General features: G+C 34.7%; 1 protein-coding gene across 3 annotated transcripts; it reads left to right on the forward strand.

Annotated features, from left to right (window-relative positions):
* Positions 1 to 11272: 11272 nt before the first annotated feature.
* LOC116141344 (heat shock 70 kDa protein 16) lies at positions 11273 to 20239 on the forward strand. 3 transcript variants are annotated; one of them, XM_031427002.1, is made up of 11 exons: positions 11273 to 11518; positions 11756 to 11808; positions 11902 to 13076; positions 13671 to 13883; positions 17331 to 17426; positions 17576 to 17683; positions 17984 to 18184; positions 18256 to 18402; positions 18481 to 18609; positions 18700 to 18830; positions 19731 to 20239. In XM_031427002.1, the coding sequence occupies exons 3-11, from the start codon at positions 11907 to 11909 to the stop codon at positions 19831 to 19833; spliced, it is 2298 nt and encodes a 765-aa protein (XP_031282862.1). In that variant the 5' UTR covers positions 11273 to 11518; positions 11756 to 11808; positions 11902 to 11906; the 3' UTR covers positions 19834 to 20239. The 3 variants fall into 3 exon arrangements, with proteins under 3 accessions (XP_031282862.1, XP_031282740.1, XP_031282802.1); XM_031426880.1 differs by lacking the exon at positions 11273 to 11518 and having other exon boundaries at positions 11760 to 13076; positions 18700 to 18835; positions 19731 to 19840; XM_031426942.1 differs by lacking the exons at positions 11273 to 11518; positions 17576 to 17683 and having other exon boundaries at positions 11760 to 13076.
* Positions 20240 to 25186: the final 4947 nt, after the last annotated feature.

Genomic DNA, 25186 nt, shown 5'->3' on the forward strand with positions numbered 1-25186 from the left:
TAGGTTAACCAGGGGGGAGACGGCAGTGAAGTTTTGTTAGAGAGAGCTTCCATTTTTTCCTTCCAAAAGAATGAACTCCACGTCCAACTAAACTCCAAGCAAGGCGAAAGGATGAACTTCTAGGTGTACTTGTTCTTGTTTCTATCTTTGACTCAGCTGTATGGATTGATTGTCAAACATTGCTTATTAATTTACTCTTTGATTAAATAAGAAGGATTTGAATTTAATTGACAACTTTATTTATCTTCTTCTTCTCTTAGAATTTCTTAATCCGGTGATTGCAATCTTCTTCTCCATATAAGTCTAGTCAAGCTTTTCTTATATCAAAGTTGTTAGATGCAATTGATTCCGGTAGATTTATCTTATAGAATTGTCCATTACTGCAGTATTATTATTAAATATATTGTTGCTTCTTGATAATTCATGAGATAGACTTTGCGTGTTTGAGTTGGAGTTAAAGAGTAATTAGTGGCAATCACATTAGGATATTCACGTGCTTTGATTGGATATCTAGCAATTGTTGATTTGGGATGTGAAATTAGTAATTGAGATTAAATAATTGAGTCTAGATGGGAATAAGGCAACAAACTTAGGAAGGATTCTGGAACCTTGTCATTTCTCTTATTGAATTCTTCAACATACTTTCACAATTTCATTGATAAAACTCAGATTTTTCTCATTAGAACCTTACTGTTCAGAATCAAAGTTTACATTTTCTCTTATAGTTCGCATTCTTCGTGGGATCGACACCTCAGCTATATACAATAATCGTGTGTTAGTTTGAGCATAATCAAGATTCGATTGATATCCACTACAAGTGCTTAACGCACATGAGACATCAATTCGAGTGCACAACAAGGCATACATGATGGATCCAATTGTTGACGCATATGGGATCCTCTTCATTCTATCTCTCTCATCTTATGTTTTAGGACACACATCCTTAGAGAGATGAACACCATGTGACATCGGAAGAAATCCTTTCTTGGATTCTTCCATATTGAATCTCTTCAGCACCTTGTCAATGTATGTACTCTAACTTAGGCTGCCACCTACGCAATCTATCGTGATAGATCTTTATTCTGAAGTGTAGGTTGTTTCTCCTAAGTCCTTCACGGAAAAGCACTTGGATAATCAAGTTCTTACCAACTGCAAGTTCAGTATATCATTTCCGATCAGAAGTATGTTGTTAACATACAACACCAAGAATGCCACTGCGCTCCCACTTACTTTCTTATAAACACAAGGCTTATCTTCATTCTTGATAAAACTGAATTCTTTTACGACTTCATCAAAATGAATGTTCTAGCTCCTTAAAGCTTGCTTGAGTCCATAAATGGACCTCTGCAACTTGCATACCTTATTAGCTTGTCCATCAAGAATGAAACTATTGAGTTATGTCATATACACATCCTCTTCAAGGTTTCCATTCAGGAAAACCATTTTGACATCCATCCGCCAAATCTCATAGTCATGATATGTAGCAATCGCAAGCATAATCCGGATGGATTTAATCATGGCAATTGGTGAAAAGGTTTCTTCATAGTCAATACCATGGATTTGTTTGAAACCTTTGGCAACTGGTCGTGCCTTATAGGTATGTACCTTGCCATCCATGTCAGTCTTCTTCTTGAAGACCTATGTACACCCTATGGGTTTTATCCCTTCAAGTGGATCCACCAAAGACAATACTTGGTTTTGGTATATAGAGTCCATCTCAGATTTTAGGGCTTCAAGCTACTTAATGGAATTTGGATCCGATATAGCGTCTTCGCGGGTTCTGGGTTCATTGTCTTGGCAGACCAGTACGTCACTATGTTGAGTCACGAGAAAACCATATCTCTCAGGCTCATGGCATACTCTTCTAGACCTACGTAGTTCCTGTGCTACTTGAGGTGGTTCACTTAGATCCACAGATTGTGGAGTAACCTCCTCACGATATTCAACCACTTCTTGTGGCACATCTCCCGTCCTTCGTCTAATGTATCTTGTGGTTCTAGAACTTCATCGAGTTCTGCTTTTCTCCCACTAGTACTTCTTAGAAAAAATTCATTTTCTAAGAAGACACCTGTACGAGCGACACAAATTTTGTGCTCTTCTAGATGGTAGAAATAATATCCTTTGGTCTCCTTAAGATACCCCACAAATATACATTTATAGGATTTCGGGCCCAGCTTGTTTGAAGTCAATTTCTTAACATAAACATCACAACCCCAAATTCTTAGATAAGACAAGTTGGGCTTTCATCCACTCCATAGTTCATATGGAGTCTTATCTATAGACTTTGACGACACATGGTTCAGTACGTGAGTTGCAGTCTCTAAGGCATAACCCCAGAATGATGTAGGTAGATCAGTAAAACTCATCATGGACCTAACCATATCAAGTAAGGTCTTATTCCCCCTCTCAACCACTGCATTGTGTTGGGGTGTGTACAGAGGAGTGAATTGCGATACTATCCCACATTCCTTCATGTATTTAGAAAACCCTAAGCTCAAGTATTCACCTCCTCGATCCAACCGAGGAGCTTTAATACTTTTGCCCAACATATTATGTACTTTAATCCTAAATTCTTCAAATTTATCAAAGACTTCGAATTTATGTCTCATAAGGTAGACATAACCATATCTACTGAAATCATCAGTAAATGTGATGAATTATGAATATCCACCTCTGGCTTTAACTATTAGTGGACCGCATACATCACTATGGATGATGCCTAACAGTTTAGTAGCCCTTTCACTTTGTCCTGTGAAAGGCGACTTGGTCATCTTGCCTAAAAGGCATGACTTGCATACATTAAAAGCCTGGAAGTCAAAAGGATCCAAAACTCCATCCCTTTGAAGTTTTGCAATACGAGTCTGATTAACATGACCTAATGTACAATGCCAGAGGTATGTTTGGTTTCGATCGCTATGTTTAGCTTTCTTAGTTTCAACATTGAGAATATTTTTATTGTTTAAATCACAAACGTAAATCCGTTAATCTTGCAATCCAAATAGAATACCATTCAAACTAAAGGACAAAAATCCATTAGAAATCTCAAAATGATATCCTATATTATCCAAAGTAGATACTGAAATAATATTATTGGAAATAGAAGGTACAAAATAACAATCATGAAGTTCCAATAACAAACCTGTAGGCAAAGATAAACAATAAGTCCCTATAGCCAATGCAGCCACATGTGCTCTATTTCCAACTCGTAGGTCCACTTTTCCCTTACAAGCAAGCTACTTTGCCTTAGCCCTACACATAAGTACAAATGTGAGTACCCATCCTATGTCAATGACCCAAGATGTTGAAGGAGAGAAGTTAATCTCAATCACATACATACTTGAAGTCGAAGCGTCTAACTTCTTCTTGTTAGTGAGGAAAGCCTTGCAATGCTTCCTCCAGTGGCCAAGCTTACCATAATAGAAGCAGACTACCTTCCCACCTTTCCCAACGCCATGCTCAAGCTTGAGAGCATCATGTCTTTTGGGCTTAGGTTTAGGATTGGCCTTGGCCTTTCCCTTACCCTTTCCTTTACTGGTAGCAACCAGTAAAACAAGTTTGGACCTTTTCATGTCCTACTCCACAGTCCTCAGCATGTTCAGAAGCTTTGACAAGGATTTCACCATTGTTTTCATATTGAAGTTCATTACGAATGGTGAAAAAGAATCAGGTAGAGATTGCATAATTAAATCCACTTGTAAGTCTGCATCCAAACCAAACCTCCTAAAGTCTCAAGCCTTAAGGTGCAGAATTATGGCAGCAACATCCATATTCTTATGCTACTTTTGCAGCTCAGGTGTCATCGATGCCAGCATAATGCACTCAACATTATCAACATCATCAAGGAACCTTTGATAAGTGTCATTTACTTCCCGAGTGGCATCAGGATCAAGCTCAACCATATAAATTTTGTCAAGGATATATAATTTCTTTTCGAACGTCAATACAGTCTGAAGATTTCGATACCAAGCCGAGAAATTAGATCCATCCAACCTATTTTCTTTCTCGATTATCAATCGTAGGTTGGTATTGCTCATATTGGTGAATCTATAAATGCAAAAAACTAAAAGTCATTATAATGTTCATTATTATGTAATAAGGTCTTTTATTAAAAATGCTCCCACTATTTTCCTCAAGCCAATAGCCCTCACTATTAACTTGGAAAAGCTCGTTGGCTTTCCTAGTGGACTGAGATCCCATCTAGCCCATTTCAAACCTTTACTTTGGCGAACAAGCCAAAATGGGTTGATTAAGTAGGCCAACAAACTTAATCCGCACTAGTTGATAGCTCCCACTACCAACCTCAAATGTGAAACAAGCCAACAAGCCAATTGCACAATTCAATGGCCGAAGCCATCATCCTCAAGTGTGATTCTCAGTATCAGTAGAATAGACACTACATGTTGCCACATACACAACAAGTGTACTTCTCTACTATGCCTATTATATGCTTATCAACCTTCGCTTTGGCGAACAAGCAAAACATATCATTTAAGTCGAACCATCACCATTAAGGAAAACTCCAATGAAATTTAACCTCCCACTGGTAGAAGTGTACCCTTCGCTTTGGCAAACAAGGTTCCAACGAACAGTGGTTTGATTAAACCCATGGTGATGGAAGGCTTACATATGACTTAATATACTTTATTTAAGGGCTTTATTTTACGTCTCACTTGTTTTATCTTTATTAGCATGTTAGAGTTATAACATACACCCTTAGCATGCATTCTAAGCATTTAAGGAAACATGTCGGTACATGCATGGCCTAACTAAAACTGATTTCCTCGAGCTGAGAGGAATTGGTGGGTCACCTAGGGATCCTATAGTAAATATCTTGAATCTTCAAGTATGGTAGCTTCGTTTTTGCTCTATCTTCAAGTACATTACAAAATACATCAAACTAAATTTACAGTGAAATTAATTCTACACTAATTTTACATCAATAAATTTAGGAATCTCGAGTTACATTTGAGGGGAATAAGATGAGAAAAGAATGTACATCAAGAAGGGAGGAGAAAGGCAAGGCACGCAAGCCCAATTTAAAATATTTACAATCATACATACCCAAAAATATATTTTAAAACATTGACCATAGGTCTAACACTCATGTACCGGGCACCATGCAATTTTTCAAACAAGAATTATTGCATACATTCAAAACAATCAATTTTGAATTGGGTTGGTTGATTTATAAAATTACCCTCTTGAATTTGCAGAATTACATATTGGTCTAGCATTGTAAAAATGCTACAACAACATTCACACCGCGACATAGTTTTAGTATGCCGCGGCGTAGCGCAAGAATGAATATGCATCACAACGTAGTTTTATTTCGCCATGACGCAAATCCAGCAACTCTCGCTTTGATGATGCATTCGCGCCATGGTGCAGTTTTATTACATCGTGGCGAGATCACGTAGTTTTACGATTTGACGTGTTACTTCATCATTTTCATGTTGCACAATTTTACGACGCTTTCATGTTGCGGCAAAGTTTTATTTCGCCATGGCTCAAATCATGCAATTACGCGATCACGCCGCAACGAAGTTTTATTTTGCCGTAGCCTATTCATGCGTTTCAGTCGCTCAACATATCCTGCAATCACGTCGCGGCAAAGTTTTATTTCACCGCGATGTGTTTACGTATTCCAAGTTTACAAAGCTCGACGCTACAACGCAAATCGCAATTCCAGAATATTGTTCATGCGCGCGTAGAACAAAATCGGTCCAATAGGAATTCCTTAACAAACCCAGTTTATATATTAATCAATTTAAACAGATTAAAAAACCCAAACACGCATTTTCTAACAATCAATTTAGGAAATCAATAAAAAACATAGTTAATATATATATAATCAAAACTCTAGGCTCTGATACCACTATTAGTAATTGATGAACAATGGCAGTGGAAAAACAAAAAATTTTGCCCATCGATTACTCTAATTTCGCTTAGATCAGGGTCTGATATATACATATTTTACATGCTTAAATTGAAATAACATAAATCCATACAAGAATTCGATTATCCCTGTGATTGAAGGCTTTGTCAATGTCTCTGAATGTGATTTGCTATCGATTCGAGAATGGAATCGAACTCATGTCGTCCACATGAAGACAATACGCCAATGACCAAGAATTAATTTTGCTAGAATTAATTCTTGGCTTTAAGGAGTACGGATTTTGGAAGATTGAGTGTAAAGAAAAGAAGAGAGAGATTTTCTCTTCAGAAACCTCTCACCCATGGAAAAAATGAATTAGGTTAGTAAAACCTAATTTTTCTTGCTTTAAATAATAAAGCAAATATCCATTTCACCCCCAAAGTTTAGCAACAACCCAAACTCAGGTAGAAATGCATATTAACCCTTATTTAATTATTTAGTTAAATATTAATATTAACTCTAATAATTAAATTTATAATTTTGCTAAATTACTCCAATAATAAAATTGGACATAGGCTACAACCTCAATAAATTTAATTACACAGCAAAATTACCAATAAGTCCATTAATCCAAAACACGAATATACCTTTCCAAAATTTACCATCCTTAAACTGTCTTCTAAGTGTGTGACCTGTAGGCTCCTTATCATATCAACAATGAGTAGTATCGCGATTGACACCAATCAATCGTCTCATTACAAACAGACCAAGATTGGCCCCTAGCAAAGCATCAAGACCAGCCAATAGATTTGGATTCAGTGAAACAGCTACCTATCAAGGATATGGTTACCATATAATCAAATTCTTTTATCATCTATTATCTCATCGAGGCTGAGGTACAGAAATAGTGTCAACCTTAGTTATCCTTGATATCTTTGTATTCAAGTACTAGACCAATGACTGGAATAATAAATTGGATTGAGCAACAACTCAATCCTACTGTGGCCATAACATTAGTGTCATTACCATTCACAGAATTGTGCCGTTAGATAACTTTTCCCGTACCCATGAGTGATGAATCCTTTGTTGATCCATCATAGTCTTGATACACTCCTCGATGTAGCCAATCACTACCATATTGATAGCTTTAAATAGAACTACGTTGGGCTGGTGTCAAACTACACCAATCGATGATAGGTGTACAAGGCACTTCGGTGATCTCAAGTCTAAGGATCACATGCACCACCATTCGTTAGAGGATTTATTCCATAGACGCTAGGGTTACCATCTATATGGAATCCTTTGGTGGGCCAGTCTAGTGAACTTGCCTACAGCAAGCACCCATGTGTTGCACCAAGTTATTGGCAAACAACCTTAACAAGTGAGATCAGTCATTGCCTTTCAAGAGGGTCGTTCAACACTATGATAGCCATACCGTATTATATATTTCCTTGGTCAGAATAATGCTAGGGCTATGGAGATTTCTAGAATGGCCACCATATATGATCATAGGGTTCTCACTATCAAGATTTGAAACACTTGATACCCTCGTCACGGTTCTACCATCCTAAGGACATATATCAATAATACCATTATGATTTACATGATATAGAATAAAATGTCTTTTATTGATTAATGAACATTATTAAAAAGAGTCAATTCTACAATAATTGATTGGCTTTAGGGCACCTACTATTGGTTTGTCATTTGGAAGGCAACTCTTGGAAGGAGAAGATTATTGAAGATTTGGGCTTCAAATTAGAGAAAATTTCTCCATCTTTTGCTTGTTTTTCAATGATAAACCTTGATTCAACTTGTTTTTGTTATTTATTTATTTTATTTTTTTAGTATGAATAGAGTTGTTTAGCTAGGGTTTGATATAACTTTGATACAATGTTATACATACGTGCTTGAAGAAGTTTTCTTTCCTCGGCCTATGTTGATATTAAATAGAGAAGAAAGCAATTCTTGCTCAATTGAGGGAGCTAGAAACCTCCAGAGTTCAAATAGAACCTTTTATGCAAATAATCATCATATTCATTCCAATAGATATCTAGAAAATATATGGGAGCTTACAACCATACTTCCCTACTATATAGCAAAACACGTTAAACAACTTAAACAAACCAAAACACATGTTCAACCCCAGCTAAAGAATCTTAAATACATGGCTGACTTATTCAACTAAAATAAAACTTATCTATATCCTAATCTAATTTATTTAAATTATTGAGATAAACTCAATATTAATTAACAAAGAAATCCATAAGAAAACACCTAAAATACAATTTAATTAACATTTACCCTTTATCAAAATTGGTATGTAACACAATTATTCAAATTTATATGAATTGATTTACTTTGAGTTTTAATTTCATGATTGAGTTTGTATCCCTTTGCTTAATGACTTTTGGATGCTTGATCACCATTCAAATGTGTGTTGTTCACAATAAGACTGAGAAGTGATTTGTGATATGTGTCTCTTGGGATAAATACCCTAGATTAAGCGAAAACTAGAAATAGATAATCGCGATCTATAAAATCTAGATAGAATTCCACAAAGCTTAAGAGACCTTGAACTATTAAACTTCAATTTTTGGGTTCGGAAGGTTAATAGGAATAGGTGGGGTGGTATAACCTAAGAAGGAGTACCAAACAACTTAGGGAATTCTGACTTTCAATAAAAACAATTAGAACTTGGGTAATAGATTCTATGAATTGGGTTTGCGTATCTAGGTAAAATCAACACTCTATCGTTTTTTAGTGCTATTTGATTTGTTTGGATTTTGGGATTTGTATTTAATTTAATTTTTATCATTTATTAGTTGTTAATTTGTATTTGGTTGTTAAATTTCCACAAATCCAATTTCTTGTTGTTCAATTAGGACTAAAAGTAGAGAAATCGGTACTTAGTAACACTATTCTCGTGGGAATGATACTTTACTGATCACTTTATTACTTTTTACGAATAGTGCACTTGCTAAATATGCATTTGAAATCACGCATCAGTCCCCCATGGGCTGCTTGCCTAGTCACCTCCCCGGATTAGCTTGTTTCCGAGCTTCACACTCATGAGAGGAATGTGCCCTTTCTCATCAGGAGTGATGGTCGCTCCTTGCCGTTGACGAACCAAATTGGTTGCCAGCTGACATATTTTGCCTGTTGGAAGTAGGCTTAGTGAAGTGTGACTAGTCGAGGTTTTTATTGGCCTACTGCTTTCCTCAGCTCTGCCACATTTTGTTGCACAACTTGTACAACCAGCGGCCTTATCATGTCCATCAGTTGGCTATTTTCTAGGTTAGAAGTCCATGTCCCCAACTGATTGGCAACCTGCTGCGTCAATGGTACTAGTGGCGGACAACCATGAGCGACGGTCTGACTCACCCCCTGCTAGCTAGTATCCATGTTATCGTGGTTTCTAATGGTTGCCTTGGATCTTGTTCGAGCCATAGGGGATTTCAGGTGAGTGGTTGTTCACTGAAATTGCCTTTCCTTGCTAGGAATAAGAGAGCTAGTTGGGGGCCCTCCTTCTAGTGCTAAAATATTGATACGAAAATTCGCAACAACCAAAGAGATCTAATTGACCTTGGCAGAATCAGAACAGATGTGTACATGACTTAATGAAAATCAACAATGCAATGTAAAAATGCAGTAAAATAAATAACACAAACATATTTTTTAAGTGGTTAGCCAAGTTGAGACTTAAGCCTACGTCCACTTTCCTCTTATTACTTTGAGAGCTTACAAGGGAATATGTAAAATCCTATACTAATTTGCTAACCCCTCTCTCATCGTTTGAGGGGGTATTTATACAGTTTTGATAAAGGAATGAGAGACAAATCCGGGATTGTGATCAGACTTGGTATGCAATCCTGTGAATTCAATGATTGAGCATTAAGATCGCGCTGCCAGCGATATTGATCTTATCTCTTTTGAAGTATCAGAGATTGAAGTTTATCCTTGATCAGTCTAACAAATGTTAAGATTGGTCGCTGTGACAAGCTTTAGTTGGGTTAAGCTTACTCTAGATCATGCTGATTCTAGGTCGGACTATAGCTTTGTGAGTTTCTGGGATCTCTGAGCTTTTTGACTAAATCACACACAACAATATTACTTAACAATCAAAAATACACTAATCCTAACAAAATCGACATACCAAATATATAAACCCAAGCAAGTAAGAATGAGAACAAGAACAACAAAAATCTAACAAAACCAATCATGAACAACACAAAGCAATACCTTGATCAAGCAGATAATAAACAAAACAAAGATTGTAGTTGAGTGAAAGTGTGAATCAACCAATGGAATTGGAATGAAGATTACACAGATGGAAGAAAGAGGAATTGAAAGATGTAATCGATTCGAAAGAATAAGGAAGAAAAAGAGCAAAGATAATAAACTGGGTTTTTAAATTTTAGTGACCCGGTTGGGCCGTGGGCCACACGGACCAATGGTTCGCTATTGTTCAGTCGATCCAACCACAGGTCACTCTGGAATAATTAGTAAAACCAGATTTATCTTTGGTTTGGACTGGTGAAGGCCCTGGTTCCCGGTTTGACTAGTTGAACTGGTCAAGCTGGTCTGAGTTTTAGAACATTGCTTGAAACTGATAATCAATAATAAAAAATTTAATTGAAAAAGTTAAAAAAAAAATTGGTTTTTAAACTAATACAAAAGGCTTATTTGTTTGCCTTGAATGACATCTGAAAAATTGCCATTACTCTAATTTTCAAATTTCAATCATACCTTAAAACCTTAATCTTTGTTAACATACTTTATTGACCATTTTATTTTACTTTCATTGTAGCACCCATAGTACATACACACAATTAAAAGAATCAAATTATTTGCAAAATTCAAATATTTTTATTATATTTTATCAAGTTCATGATTGGTAATACTAACTATAAGTATATATCATGCTTTACATTAATAAGAATGTTTATGTAAAAAATACTAGTTTTCAGAAATTTAGAATTTGTAAAAAAATAAACACTTAATACTTATAATTAAATATTCAAAATTACAAACAAACATGTCATAAATATATAATTCAATCTTATTTATTCAGAGTTATTTAGTGATTAGCACTATACAATTATCAAACATGTTACCCATCACTATCTAAATCTTTCATGTTAATCTGATAATTAGTTGAATATGCTAAAAATAAAAATTAATAAAGTATGATAAAAAAAATGTAAATGTAAATGTAATGATTTTATTTTGGAAATGTATGAAATTTATTTAGATATTTAAATAATGTTAAAAATTTTAATGAAGTAAATTTAAAAATAAAAGTTAGTAAGAAAAATTTGGTGGTGTCAATGGCGTCACTCACATTATCATATCATTGTTTCTTATGAAAAAAGAAAAATTTACGGAACCTCCAAGAATCCACTCTTATTTCCTTGTTGCCGACCTGGACTTCGACAACGCAAAAACCCGCTTTGAAAGCACTGTTCGTCACGCTCTCTTATTACATAAAAAATCATATGTTCTCTGCTTAATTGAACATTTGCAATTGATAATTACTTACAGAGTCAGAGAGATCTTCCGAAACTGTCCATTTCCAATTCTCAAACCTAATGAAGCCCTTAATTTTTTAAGGTCCCTATCTTACATTCATAATTTAACCAGGCAGGTTTTCAATCTCTTAAATTTCACTTAATTCTCTGTTTGATTTCTGAGAAACTCTAAGAAAATTTTAGTTGGTAATCAGAATTATTCATAATACACGAATTTGTCTTATTTCAACTGAGATCACTATATCTGCGTCTTTATAGTCCTTTGAACTTGAGGTTGTATATTCTAACGATTTCAGCTCATATTGATTATTTTACTCTTGGGCTAATTTAGTCTTTTGAATTGCTCTAGGTGGCTTCATTTTGATGCCGTAAGTAAAAGCTTCAATTTCGAGGAATTTGGAGGTGGTTTCTGTGATTTTTACATTGAATTTTCGAAAATGTATATTTATTTGTGATTTTGAGAGTTAATCTTCTGGGGATTTTAATTTGAATCAGTGAAAATGAGTGTGCTGGGGTTTGATATTGGAAATGAGAATTGTGTGATTGCAGTTGTGAAGCAACGTGGAGTTGATGTTTTGTTGAATGATGAATCAAAGCGTGAGACACTGGCTGTGGTATCATTTAGTGAGAAGCAGAGATTAATGGGCTCAGCTGGAGCTGCTTCTGCTTTGATGAACCCAAGATCAACAATTTCTCAGGTTAAGAGATTGATTGGTAGGAAATTTAGGGAAGTTGATGCGCATAAGGACCTTAAACTTTTACCTTTTGAAACTTGTGAAAGTCATGATGGCGGAATTTTGGTTAGGTTGGAGTACTTGGGGGAAACTCATATGTTTACTCCAGTTCAAATATTAGGAATGTTGCTTTCAAATTTGAAGCAAATAGCTGAGAAGAATATAAATATGCCCGCTTCAGATTGTGTGATTGGAATTCCATGTTACTTTACGGATCAGCAGAGACATGCTTATTGGGACGCAGCGACAATTGCTGGGTTGAAGCCATTGAGATTGATGCATGACTGTACTGCCACTGCCCTTGGATATGGTATTTACAAGACTGATTTTCTCATTGCGGATCCAACTTATGTTGTTTTTGTAGACATTGGTCATTGCGACACTCAGGTTTGCGTTGCTTCGTTTGAGAGTGGGAAAATGAAGATACTTTCTCATGCTTTTGACAGGAGCTTGGGAGGGAGAGACTTTGACGAGGTTTTGTTCAGTTATTTTGCGGCACAGTTCAAGGAACAGTATAACATAGATGTTTATACAAATATCAAGGCAGTTATCCGGTTGAGGGCATCCTGTGAGAAAATGAAGAAAGTCTTGAGTGCAAATGCTGGGGCACCATTAAATATAGAGTGCTTGATGAATGAGAAAGATGTTAAAGGCTTTATTAAGAGGGAAGAGTTTGAGAAGCTATCTTCAGTTTTGCTGGAGAGGATTAGAATTCCATGTCAGAAGGCTTTGGCTGATTCTCAACTGTCCGTGGACAAAATTCATTCAGTTGAGCTTGTTGGTTCAGGTTCTCGGGTACCTGCTATTACGAGGATGCTAGCTTCTCTGTTCAACAAGGAGCCAAGCCGGACAATAAATGCTAGTGAGTGTGTGGCTCGTGGTTGTGCTCTTCAGTGTGCAATGCTGAGCCCCATATTTTGTGTTAGAGAGTTTGAGGTTTGTGTTTTTCTTTAGGGAAGCACACATTGTTTTTGGACAGTTTAGTGTTCTTCTCTTTTTACTCCCATGATCATATATCTACATTTTTTATTTTTGTTGCAAGTTTTGCTTCTATTGCTTCTCCTTGAGCAGATACAGATAGGTTTTCTTGGTTATTGATTGCCGATTACAATGATCTAGGTATTCTTTTACAAGAAGGGGTTGAGAGTTTATTGTCAGTTATTTTTTCCTTTTTTTTTTTTTTTTCTGCTAGAAAATAATTAAGTACCTGCACTTCATTAGATAAATAGTTGACACTGAATCCATTCACCTTTTTGTTCTACGTAAGTGCATGTGAGTGTTAAGTGTTTAGTTCTATAAAAACCAGTTGGCTTTAATGTGATGCAATATTCTTTTCAGTGAAGTAAATATGTTGTGAAGGTGCTTGCTGCAACAAGTTATTTTATTTCATTAGGCTGCAACAGTAACAATTTTTGTTTTCCCGTTCTGCCTTGTTTATGTCTATATGCATGCATTTGTATGCATTATGTTGCATGCATGGTGATATTTTCCTTGTCAAGACTTAATGTTACCAAGTCTTATCATTTTCAGGTTCAAGATTCATTTCCTTTTTCCATTGGATTCTCATCTGACAAAGGTCCAATCCGCACGCTGTCAAATGCCATGCTTTTCCGCAAAGGCCAACCATTTCCCAGTGTTAAGATTCTTACTTTGCATAGGACTAATGACTTCCATATAGAAGCCTTCTATGCGGATCAACATGAATTACCATCTGACGTATCTCCTCAAATCAGTAGTTGTATGGTATGGTTTTGTTCATACATGCTTCTTGTCCTAGATATACTCAGATCATGTAGATTTATTTCTAAATGCATGTTGATTTAAATTATGCATTGTTGTGGTTTGGACATACAATTTCTTTTGGGCCTTCATAGTGCTCAGCATTTTGTTCTGAATATACACAGGATGTTGATTTTGTAGTAAACCTTTTCTTGAAATTTTTTTTTTTATAACAAACCAAGCTAATACAATTTTACACCCATCCATCTCTCTCTCTCTCTCTCTCTCTCTCTCTGATGTTTATAATCAAATATCATACATTCATGTATTTATATACATTAAATCTTCCATTCTATTAATGTGGAAGCATATAAACATCAATTTAAAAACACATGAAATAAAATTATATCACACAAAAAAGAAAATAATTTAATGTGACTCTGCCCCAAATAACATGGTATCAAACATCCAACATAACAGAGGTAGGAAATTATTCCTCCTTTCATCACTCAACCCAAGTGTTTAGACCACTCGTCTCAAATCTAGATAGAGAACATAGCTTATGTAATCCTTTATTCTCCCATATCCTATATATGATTCTCATCCCTATATTTATAGTTACATTAAAATATCTTTTATTCCTAATAGTAGTAGTAGCACTTCTATTCTCTGTAAGAACCGTATTCCTATTCCTTGTAAGTGTTAAACTTGCTAGGAAACTACCAAAAAAAAAAAAAGGGTACCAAAAGATCTCGACAAATTTTAAATATTTAATATGATTTATTTCTTGATTGACTGGTGTACATTGGACTTCCTGCAACAACCCGCTTTTAAAGTTGGTTAATTGGTTGACTATTATGAAGATTCTTTAGATTATTGCAAGCGAAGAGATAGGAAAGTAAAGTATGTCTAGTAAGTGTATGGGGGAATACCGACTAGGTATTCNTTGCTTCTATTGCTTCTCCTTGAGCAGATACAGATAGGTTTTCTTGGTTATTGATTGCCGATTACAATGATCTAGGTATTCTTTTACAAGAAGGGGTTGAGAGTTTATTGTCAGTTATTTTTTCGTTTTTTTTTTTTTTTTTTTTTCCTGCTAGAAAATAATTAGGTACCTGCACTTCATTAGATAAGTAGTTGTCACTAAATCCATTCACCTTTTTGTTCTACGTAAGTGCATGTGAGTGTTAAGTGTTTAGTTCTATAAAAACCAGTTGGTTTTAATGTGATGCAATATTCTTTTCAGTGAAGTAAATATGTTGTGAAGGTGCTTGCTGCAACAAGTTATTTTATTTCATTAGGCTGCAACAGTAACAATTTTTGTTTTCCCGTTCTGCCTTGTTTATGTCTATATGCATGCATTTGTATGCATTATGTTGCATGCATGGTGATATTTTCCTTGTCAAGACTTAATGTTACCAAGTCTTATCATTTTCAGGTTCAAGATTCATTTCCTTTTTCCATTGGATTCTCATCTGACAAAGGTCCAATCCGCACGCTGTCAAACGCCATGCTTTTCCGCAAAGGCCAACCATTTCCCAGTGTTAAGATTCTTACTTTGCATAGGACTAATGACTTCCATATAGAAGCTGTCTATGCAGATCAACATGAATTACCATCTGACGTATCTCCTCAAATCAGTAGTTGTATGGTATGGTTTTGTTCATACATGCTTCTTGTCCTAGATATATGCAGATCATGTAGATTTATTTCTAAATGCATGTTGATTTAACTTATGCATTGTTGTGGTTTGGACATACAATTTCTTTTGGGCCTTCATAGTGCTCAGCATTTTGTTCTGAATATACACAGGATGTTGATTTTGTAGTAAACCTTTTCTTGAAATTTTTTTTTTTATAACAAACCAAGCTAATACAATTTTACACCCATCCATCTCTCTCTCTCTCTCTCTCTCTCTCTCTGATGTTTATAATCAAATATCATAAATTCATGTATTTATATACATTAAATCTTCCATTCTATTAATGTGTAACCATATAAACATCAATTTAAAAACACATGAAATAAAATTATATCACGCAAAAAAGAAGATAATTTAATGTGACTCTGCCCCAAATAACATGGTATCAAACATCCAACATAACAGAGGTAGGAAATTATTCCTCCTCTCATCACTCAACCCAAGTGTTTAGACCACTCTTCTCAAATCTAGATAGAGAACATAGCTTATGTAATCCTTTATTCTCCCATATCCTATATATGATTCTCATCCCTATATTTATAGTTACATTAAAATATCTTTTATTCCTAATAGTAGTAGTAGCACTTCTATTCTCTGTAAGAACCGTATTCCTATTCCTTGTAAGTGTTAAACTTGCTAGGAAACTACCAAAAAAAAAAAAGGGTACCAAAAGATCTCGACAAATTTTAAATATTTAATATGATTTATTTCTTGATTGACTGGTGTACATTGGACTTCCTGCAACAACCCGCTTTTAAAGTTGGTTAATTGGTTGACTATTATGAAGATTCTCTAGATTATTGCAAGCGAAGAGATAGGAAAGTAAAGTATGTCTAGTAAGTGTATGGGGGAATGCCGATTAGGTATTCTTTTGAGTCATACTGTCTTTATGTGTAGTTTGTTTGCAGCATATTGCTATCCAATAGCAAGGTAGATTGTTTGATGCTAGAAAATGTGAGTGGTGATATATGTTCTTATCTCTTTGCATTTTTAAGTAAATTTACCAAAATGTTGTAGTTTATCCTATCACTAATGTTTAAGGATCTATGTACAAGAAAACTGTGATCATGTGCATAATAATGCTCTGTGACTGGAGCTAATTTCAATATTTTTACTGTTGTTGGGCTATGCTTTAGTTTTTAGGTATGGCTAACTTTAAATGACACAAGGTAAAAAAAAAAAAAAAAAAGAGAGAAAACAAGAGGTGCTTTTGTATGTTTCCGAGTGATAGTACCTCAACTCATATTTACAAAAGGAATAAAAGGGCTAAATAGTGTGGGAATGCAAGTGGGCAAGTTTGTTAGCCACATGGCACTGTCAAGGTAATATGCGTGATGTTATCTGGGTATAAATCTTGGTTTATGACCTCTTAAAAAATCACAGAATATTTTAATAGAATTTGGAAAGGGAGGTCATTAGCTCCTCAAATTGCTAGGCTATCTTAATTTCTATGTTGTTTACTTTTCCTGTTCTTGATCATATTGATTGAGATATTCTTTAAAATTCAGTAATACAATATTCAGTTCCTAACATTGATTTCTCTTATTAATTGATTTGTGTTTGTGAGTTCATTGCTCTGTTTGGTTGAATTGAGTGCAAGTGCCCAGGTTCCCATCACCGAGTCAATGATTAAGGGCCTGAAATGTGTTATCATTCCTTGTCTAGAGTAGGCCTTTGTATTTCAGTTGTATTTTGCTCCTTTGGCTTTCTGATTTTTAGTTTCAAATTTGTTTTTATATTATTGAATTTATTATTTAATATTCCTGTAGATCGGGCCTTTCCAAACTTTCCATGCCAAAACAGCAAAAGTAAAGGTCAAAGTACAGCTAGATCTTCATGGGGTGGTGAATATACAGTCAGCATCTGTAAGTATATAATCTTATAAATTGGTTCTGTCAGACTATTTACTGGTTATTTTTCTGGTCATTGAACCATTTTTGTTTTCTTTTTCTGTCTTTCTGGATGCTCAAAGGAATTAGACTAAGTTGTTCTTAATACTTTTTAATGGATTCAGTTAATAGAAGAATACTTGGATGACGTTGTGACCAGGAGAGATGCTCATTCACCTTCAGAAGTAGAGGCCAAACTTGACGATATATCTGCTGTAGCAAGTGATACTGAAGTCTGTAATCTTGCACATTTTGCACACTTAAGTTACCTTATTATAAGTGTTGCATCTCAACACATATTTACATTTACATCCATATCAAAGTAAACAAATAAAAGAAAAAGAGATAAAGGGGGAACAGAAAAGAATATCAGCAGATGCATCTCAACACATATTTACATTTACTGCTTTTCCATATTGTGTTCTGGATCAATTAATCACTTGTATCTTGTGTTGTCAAGAACTGATTTTATTTTCACAGAATTATGTGTTAAGTTGGCAGGTTTAGATGATGGATTTAATTTCCTTATGCAGATAGATAAAGTGAGAAATGGCAAGGTCATCAAAAGGCTTGAAATTCCAATTAATCAGAGTGTCTATGGTGGAATAACAAAGAGTGAGCTTTCAGAAGCTATCGACAAAGAAAATCAGTTGGCACAGCAGGATTTGAAGATGGAGCGAACCAAAGATAAGAAAAATGCCCTGGAGTCCTATGTCTATGAGATGCGTGATAAGGTACATTTCACATTTAATTGCTATATTAAAAGCTATCAGGACAGAGTAGAATAACACAATTATGCAAGCAGATTCTAAGTACATACCAGAGTTTTGCTTCCGAGGCAGAGAGGGAAGAAATCTCTAGAAATCTTCAAGAGACTGAGAACTGGCTTTATGAGGATGGAGTTGATGAATCTGAACACGTTTATATTGAAAAACTACAGGATCTTAAAAAGGTGATTATGAACAACTTTGGGAAGTCACTTGGATAAATTCTTAACCAAAATAACTAACTAATTTGAAAATTTTAATAGTTTGTTGATCCTATTGAAAATCGATACAAAGAGGAAGAGGCCAGAGCACAAGCTACTAGGGATCTCCTGAAGTGTACGTTGGATTACAGGAAGGTTGTAGGATCACTTCCATCCAGTATGAGAGATGCGGTAAGATCCTTGTCATGTACTTGGTTGGTTGTTACAGGGATGGTGATGATTTGTAAATCTATCTAGTATTATGCCTTCTCTCCTTTTCAGGTCATTGATGAGTGCAATAAATCAGAGCAGTGGCTGCAAGAGAAAACCAGACATCAGGACTTGTTACCAAAGGATGCTGATCCTATATTATGGTCAAGTGAAATCATGAGAAAATCGGAGGCACTTGACTTGTAATGTTTGTCTATCACTAACCTCTGCTAGGATATTTATCATACAAGTATTCACAAATATATATCCATACTGGCTGTTCAAAGAGCAGAGTTCTTTCTATTTTGAATGTCAAGTTTAATATAATAAACTCTGATTTATCACACTCAGATCCTATTTTTAAATCTGATTACGTAAGACAGAAAATCCCTATCTGCGACCTTTTATAGGCTTAGCCAAAGAAGTATTTGTCTTCTTGAAATCCACCATGTACCAATCCAAGCTCGGAATAAACCTGTGGATATGATATGCTTGGTAGGATCTTCCATCCATACCTTATGTTTAGGGATGCTGTAGCTGTTCTTCGCATGCGCTTGTGAAGAGTTTTACCTATATTAATCACTTCTCAATCCTATGCTTCATAGGTTCCCATGGTCCTCTTAAAACTTTTGTAACCAGAGTATGTGAATCTATGTAAGCTGTGTGCCCTGGAAATGTAGAACAGGTGATATAAGATTATTATATAACTTCTGAAGTTTTGAAGTTCAGTTCAGTAGCAGGTTTTTGCCAATGTAACACCATGATATTCAATCTTTTCAATTGCATCCGGCTCTGCTATTTCCTATTGAATATCAATTATAATTTTAAAACCATATTGTAGATTGGCCATCTTTTTGTTCTTTTTATTTCTGATTTCGAATGTATATCATGCTCTTTTTTTTTTTTTTTTTTTTTTTTTTTNTTTTCATTATTTCCTTATTTTTTTCAGTTTTCTTTGTTTAGCCTATATATAGTCTATTTGTATTTAGGTTAAATTATTCTTTTGTATTCGATTGCATTGTGCAGTATCAATGAAACCCTAGTCTCCTCTTTTTTTTTTTTTTTTTTTTTGGTTCGCTTAGATTATACGAATTGTATTTCAGGACTTGCAAATACATGATGAGATCCAACCCATCGCCCTCAGAAAGAGAAGATGCAAAAGACTTGGATGGGGGAAAAAGTCCAGAAGACAGGCAGTTAGATTGATGTGGCTTTACATAGATTTGTGACATTAAAGACCAACAGCAAAAACAAACCTCAGCGGATTTTGTTTGAATTACATAGATTTACACTGACCCATTCAAAATTTTGCCACTCTTGTTCAAGACTATAATCTCAGACTTTTAGTAGCAGTGTGATCATCTTTCCACAAGGTGAGCTCCAATTTTCATTTATTTCCTGAACCAGTCTTCAGTATATTGTTTGATGGTTATTTGGTACAATAACAATGATCAGATATCACCATTGGGTTCCTGTAATTTTTGGCTCATATTTTTGGTTTCCAATGTTCCAACCTAAAATTTTGTTTGTTATTGTGTTGTGATACACTTGATCTGTATAGACAATTAGAAAGATGTTACACTATTCTTTTCACTGATTGCTGTTAGTAAATTAAAAGATAATTTTGTGCGATGTTCTCTCTCTTGTCATGTCATGACTTCAGTAAAAGTTTGTAATATATTGCTTGATATGAATCCATATATCTTGCATTCTATTACTTCAAAATGTCACTTATCACGTTGTGGAAAATAAGGAATAAGGTTATTTAATTATAAATAGAGTTTCTTACATTCGAGTAAGAGAGATGCTATCTTTTAATTAGATTAAGGATTAGCAAATGGTTTAATTAAAAAGGGAGAAGCACCACGTGAAAGGTATTGTAATGTAATGATTTTCTAGGTTCTTTAATTGTAGAGTTATTATCACTGCCCTCATCCCCCTCAGAGGTTTCAAGTTTTGATAGTCACACCCCTGACAGTAAGACTTTTATCATAAATCAAGTAGAGAAATTCATTTAAGTTGGTAACTCCTTCTCCTCCGCTCTCAAAGCTTTCAAGTTTTGTTAGTCACACCCCCGACGATAAGACTTTATCATAAATCAAGTAGAGAAATTATTTTAAGTTGGTAAGTGACGAGAGGTAGGGGTAGGCGATTTTGGGTACCCGCCCTTTTTCTGAAGGAATTGGAATTGGAATCAGAACTGGAATCTGTGTTATAGGAGGTTCTGGTTTCGGTTTCGGGTACCCAGGAAAATATTAATTACCCCCTCTTTTTAAAAAATGTTAAATAAACCCTCATAAAATACAATTACACCCCTAACAGTTTTTAAAAATGACAAATACACCCTACAAACTTTACAAAAATTACAACTATTCCAATATCCATTTCAACCTCCCTAGATTAAAATTACATAACACTTTAAAACTTTAAATAACACAAGTACAACATAATAACATATCAACTATCAAGTTTCATCCTCCCAAAATTAAAATTACATTACACAATAACATCACATGATAAGTTAATAACAGAAAGGCTCAGAAGGAATAAATTCCTTTTGAAATGTATGTATATAAAATAATTCATGTGCAAAAATCCTCATAGTGTGTATATAAAATAAAAGCAATGCTAGTTTTACAAAGACACATATAAAGGGGACATACAAAAACAATTCTCACCTTTGATTTTCATGATTTCTCTCTCTCGTTTTCCGTTTTTTTTTTCTGGATGATGTCACTTTGTAACCCTCTTTGTATGGGTCTTTGTAAGGATAGCATTTTTCATAAAATAATCCTACATTATAACAAAAATCTTCCTTCACAATTCTTAAATATTCTGCAATAAACAAAAAGAAGCATGAAACTTGGCACTTTCAATTCCGCATTCATAACAAAAATTTAACTTCTCTCTTTTCAATGTATTTTAGCTTATAAATTAACAACACAAATAAACATACTTCCGGCACATATGCAAGACTCCATCAAAACGAAAATGCCAAATTCAACATAATCTTTCCCACTCCATTCTACACCATTTCCAGCACACAAAAATTACCACCCATAATCCTCAATTTATTCCAGCCAAAAACATTCACAAGGTCGACATTCCATAAGGCATTATACCGAAACAATTTCCCAGCAATAAATCACAATCCAACACCCTTCAAATCACTCAGCCGAAGCCATATAAGTGTACAATTAGTAAAACATCAGCTTAACTAACTTTCTAGCCACAAATTATTACATTAAACAATTCCACCATCATTCAATTCGTGTAAGAGCCATACGTAATTATAAATAATATTTGACTAATTTTATTAAAATTGAAGAAGTACAGGGAAAGGATGCTTCATGCTAAACTGGAAAGAGCACACGTAAAAAATAACCAAGAAGAACTTATACAAAATGCTCGAACAAAATATCAAACTTAAAAACTCCTACTCTTGCAATGACACTGAAATTGGTATACATTCACAAAAGAGCACGCATACACAATAGAACAAAGCAGAATTTATACAAAGTTCTCAAATAACATCACTTTAAACAAAGAAATCAAGAAGAAAGCAAAACCAAAAAAAAAAAATGCCATCCACTAATTTTTGCATAAACAACTAAAGAATTAGCTGAACAACCAATTTCTTACTAACCATATGCACAAAAACGAAAATAGCAACAACCCATTTTTAGAAATCAACATATAATGCAGAAACAAATATCAGATTCTCCAAAGCAACACCCAAATAAAGAGAATAGAGAGAAAGTGAGATTTTTCAATTTTCTTTAACCTGAGTGAGAACCCTAAATTCGTATATGTCCCAATCGCAATTTTTTTTATTTTATTTGAAGCATAAAATATCATAAAAGCCCCCATAGTTTCACGAAATTTCATTTAAGTATCAGTTCTCGGTTACTCCCTACAAGATCAGGAACTGGAACTGCACAGTATCGGTTCCTATTTTTTGGAACCAAAACCTACCCTGTGGTAAAACTGATTTTGAAATTGAAATTTGATGGAACTCTAATATATCACTAAATTACAGGGGTGTTTTAATACTTTTGAACAAAGTAAATGAGTTTAATATTAATGGATCTTACAAGGTTGTAAATAAAATAAACCCTTTTAAACCATTTGCATTCTTTAGAGTGAGTTAGATGGTTGACACTAGGCACATGCCAACTATGGTTTTTAATTTCGCCAACTATGGTTTTTAATTTCACCAACTATACCTAGGGTTGTGCATAATTATGGCGGCTAAAAAAAATTTTAGACATTGTAAGGTTTGAAGGTGGCGAATGTTAAATATTTAAATAGTATTGGGTGTTAAGAACTGAAATCCCTCACAGTTTGGCACGCATCGTTTTAGTTATCCTGAGTGATTACCCCCCATGTATGCAGGCATACACTTTATCACTAGTTATTTAGGTTAATAAAGCGATTTTGTACTAAACAACCTAAATTGACATTAATAAATTAATCATAACTATTTAATTACGCACTTAAACAATTAAGACAATCTATCTAAACCCTATTCACAGGAAAATAATCATATAACCAAGAGGGATCAAAAGATAAATAAATGCAGATTTTATTAATTTCAAGACATGTCTAGGGCTTCGAAATCACCCTCAATCACAAAAGAATTAGTTACTCATGGAGAAGAATAAAAACATAATCATATTAAGGAATAACAAAATAATAACAATAGATAAGAAAAACTTAGGAAATCTTGGGTAGAACAATGGAGTTGATGATGATCTTCCCCAATTCTTCTGTCCAAGCCTCTTTCAATCTCTCTTAATCTCTACATTATTGAGTACTTTTGTTCTCTACAAAGATCCCCAAAAATCAGCTAAAGACTTATATTTATACTCCCAGGGTTTTAGGGTTATGATTCCCACTATCCTAATCACTTTAGAACTCTTAAAATAGGAAATACACGTCAAAAATTTAATGTAGAAAATTCCAGAATCGCAGTTGTGCCATGGCACTGTGCCTAGGCACAGTTGATTCTGCCTCAGAACATGCAATCTCGAAAAGACGGTGGTTTTTGAGCATGATAACATTCGAATCTTGCCAAGTGGTAAAGATATGAATTGTAGCCCTTTGAATCAGATTTCCAACGGTACAAGAATCATATCAATCCAAAATCTACAGCTCAAGTTATTGTTGAATTACTGATGCATGTTCAAAACTGGAGAGTTTTCCAGGATTTTCACTTCAATTTCAAATCGCCATAACTTCTTCGTTTCAACTCTGATTCTTGATCCGTTTGTTTCCAGTCACCACAAATTCTCTCACCAACATCATCTCTATCCGAATATTATTTTTAAGCTTTATTCCCCAAAAACAGAAGAAAAATACCCGTGATCCCAAAAAGGGCATTTATGAAACAATTATGTTAATTCATGCAAATTAATCCTTATTTCCCGCAAACGATACCTATAAACCACTAAGTATAAGTGTATTTTCAAGCACTTATCAACCCCCAATGCGTTTATGCCACGGCTCAATTTAATTGCGCCCTGCCGCGACTCAATTTAATTGAGCCACAGTGCAAAGTCGGAATTTCACACTTTTACTTCTTACCTTGATTTATCCACACTCAAACGAGTCCAAGATGTCTGAACACCAACACAAGCACGAATAATCCATTCTTTTGCACCTGAATACCTGAAAAACACAGAACACCCTTGATTCCGAAAGATAACGAAACATGCAAAAAATCACATCATAAATCATACATTAAACCTTAAATTCCTTACGGTTTCACCCCCAAATCACTAAATAAATATGCATTTCCAACACTCAACGCAAACCCCAACCAGCTTATTGCTAGTCCCTAGCAATGAAAGTGATATAAAAATAAAATCTAACCTAACTAAACTATCCTAACTAAACCATTTCCATAGGTTGACATGATTGCATTTAGCATATGCAATAAGCCTTTAAACACCTAGGTCCCCTTAGTGGACGAGTTATAGTCTTGTGGGGGTTTTCAACGATGTTAGCCACAAACGTCCTACAAGTCCTAACACACATATACAAAATAAACATTTCCTAGATTAAGCAATGAATGTGTCTCATACAAAGCGTACACATATAGCAAAAAGAATAAGCAATAATTATCCATCTAAGAACACCCTAAACATCAGTTTCATCTTCATTCTCCACTTTCAACCACACAACCATACCACAAACCATCAATCCTAGCCCTAGAGAAGGTTTTATATGTAACTTTCAAAGAGAAATTTTTTTTTGGATCCCATAAAAATGAAAACTTTGAAAACACAACTCCAGATGCCTACTTTTCAGATCACTCTCCACTAATGTAGAACAAATGCACAGCTTTAGATCATTAGGGCTTCATTAAGCTTATAACGTTAGGCTAGGGTATTGGGTATGAAAGAATGTAAGGGATTCAAGCAATTAAGAGGAATAATTTTACAATTCAAAGAATACAATCGCTCAAAACAACTTACTCACTTAAACTCGAAACCCTTTTTTTTTTTTATTTTGCATCCCTCTCCCCAACCACAATTGAATTTGTACCCTTTTCATG

Source organism: Pistacia vera, unplaced genomic scaffold (genome assembly GCF_008641045.1).
Source record: "Pistacia vera cultivar Batoury unplaced genomic scaffold, PisVer_v2 Contig1005, whole genome shotgun sequence".
NCBI lineage: Eukaryota > Viridiplantae > Streptophyta > Magnoliopsida > Sapindales > Anacardiaceae > Pistacia > Pistacia vera.

Coding starts and splice junctions, on each gene's coding strand:
- LOC116141344 (XM_031427002.1), top strand. CDS start 11,907: ATGAGTGTGCTGGGGTTTGATATTGGAAATGAGAATTGTGTGATTGCA. Junction 13,884..17,330: donor CTCAAATCAGTAGTTGTATG/GTATGGTTTTGT, acceptor ATATTCCTGTAG/ATCGGGCCTTTCCAAACTTT. Junction 17,427..17,575: donor TGAATATACAGTCAGCATCT/GTAAGTATATAA, acceptor TAATGGATTCAG/TTAATAGAAGAATACTTGGA.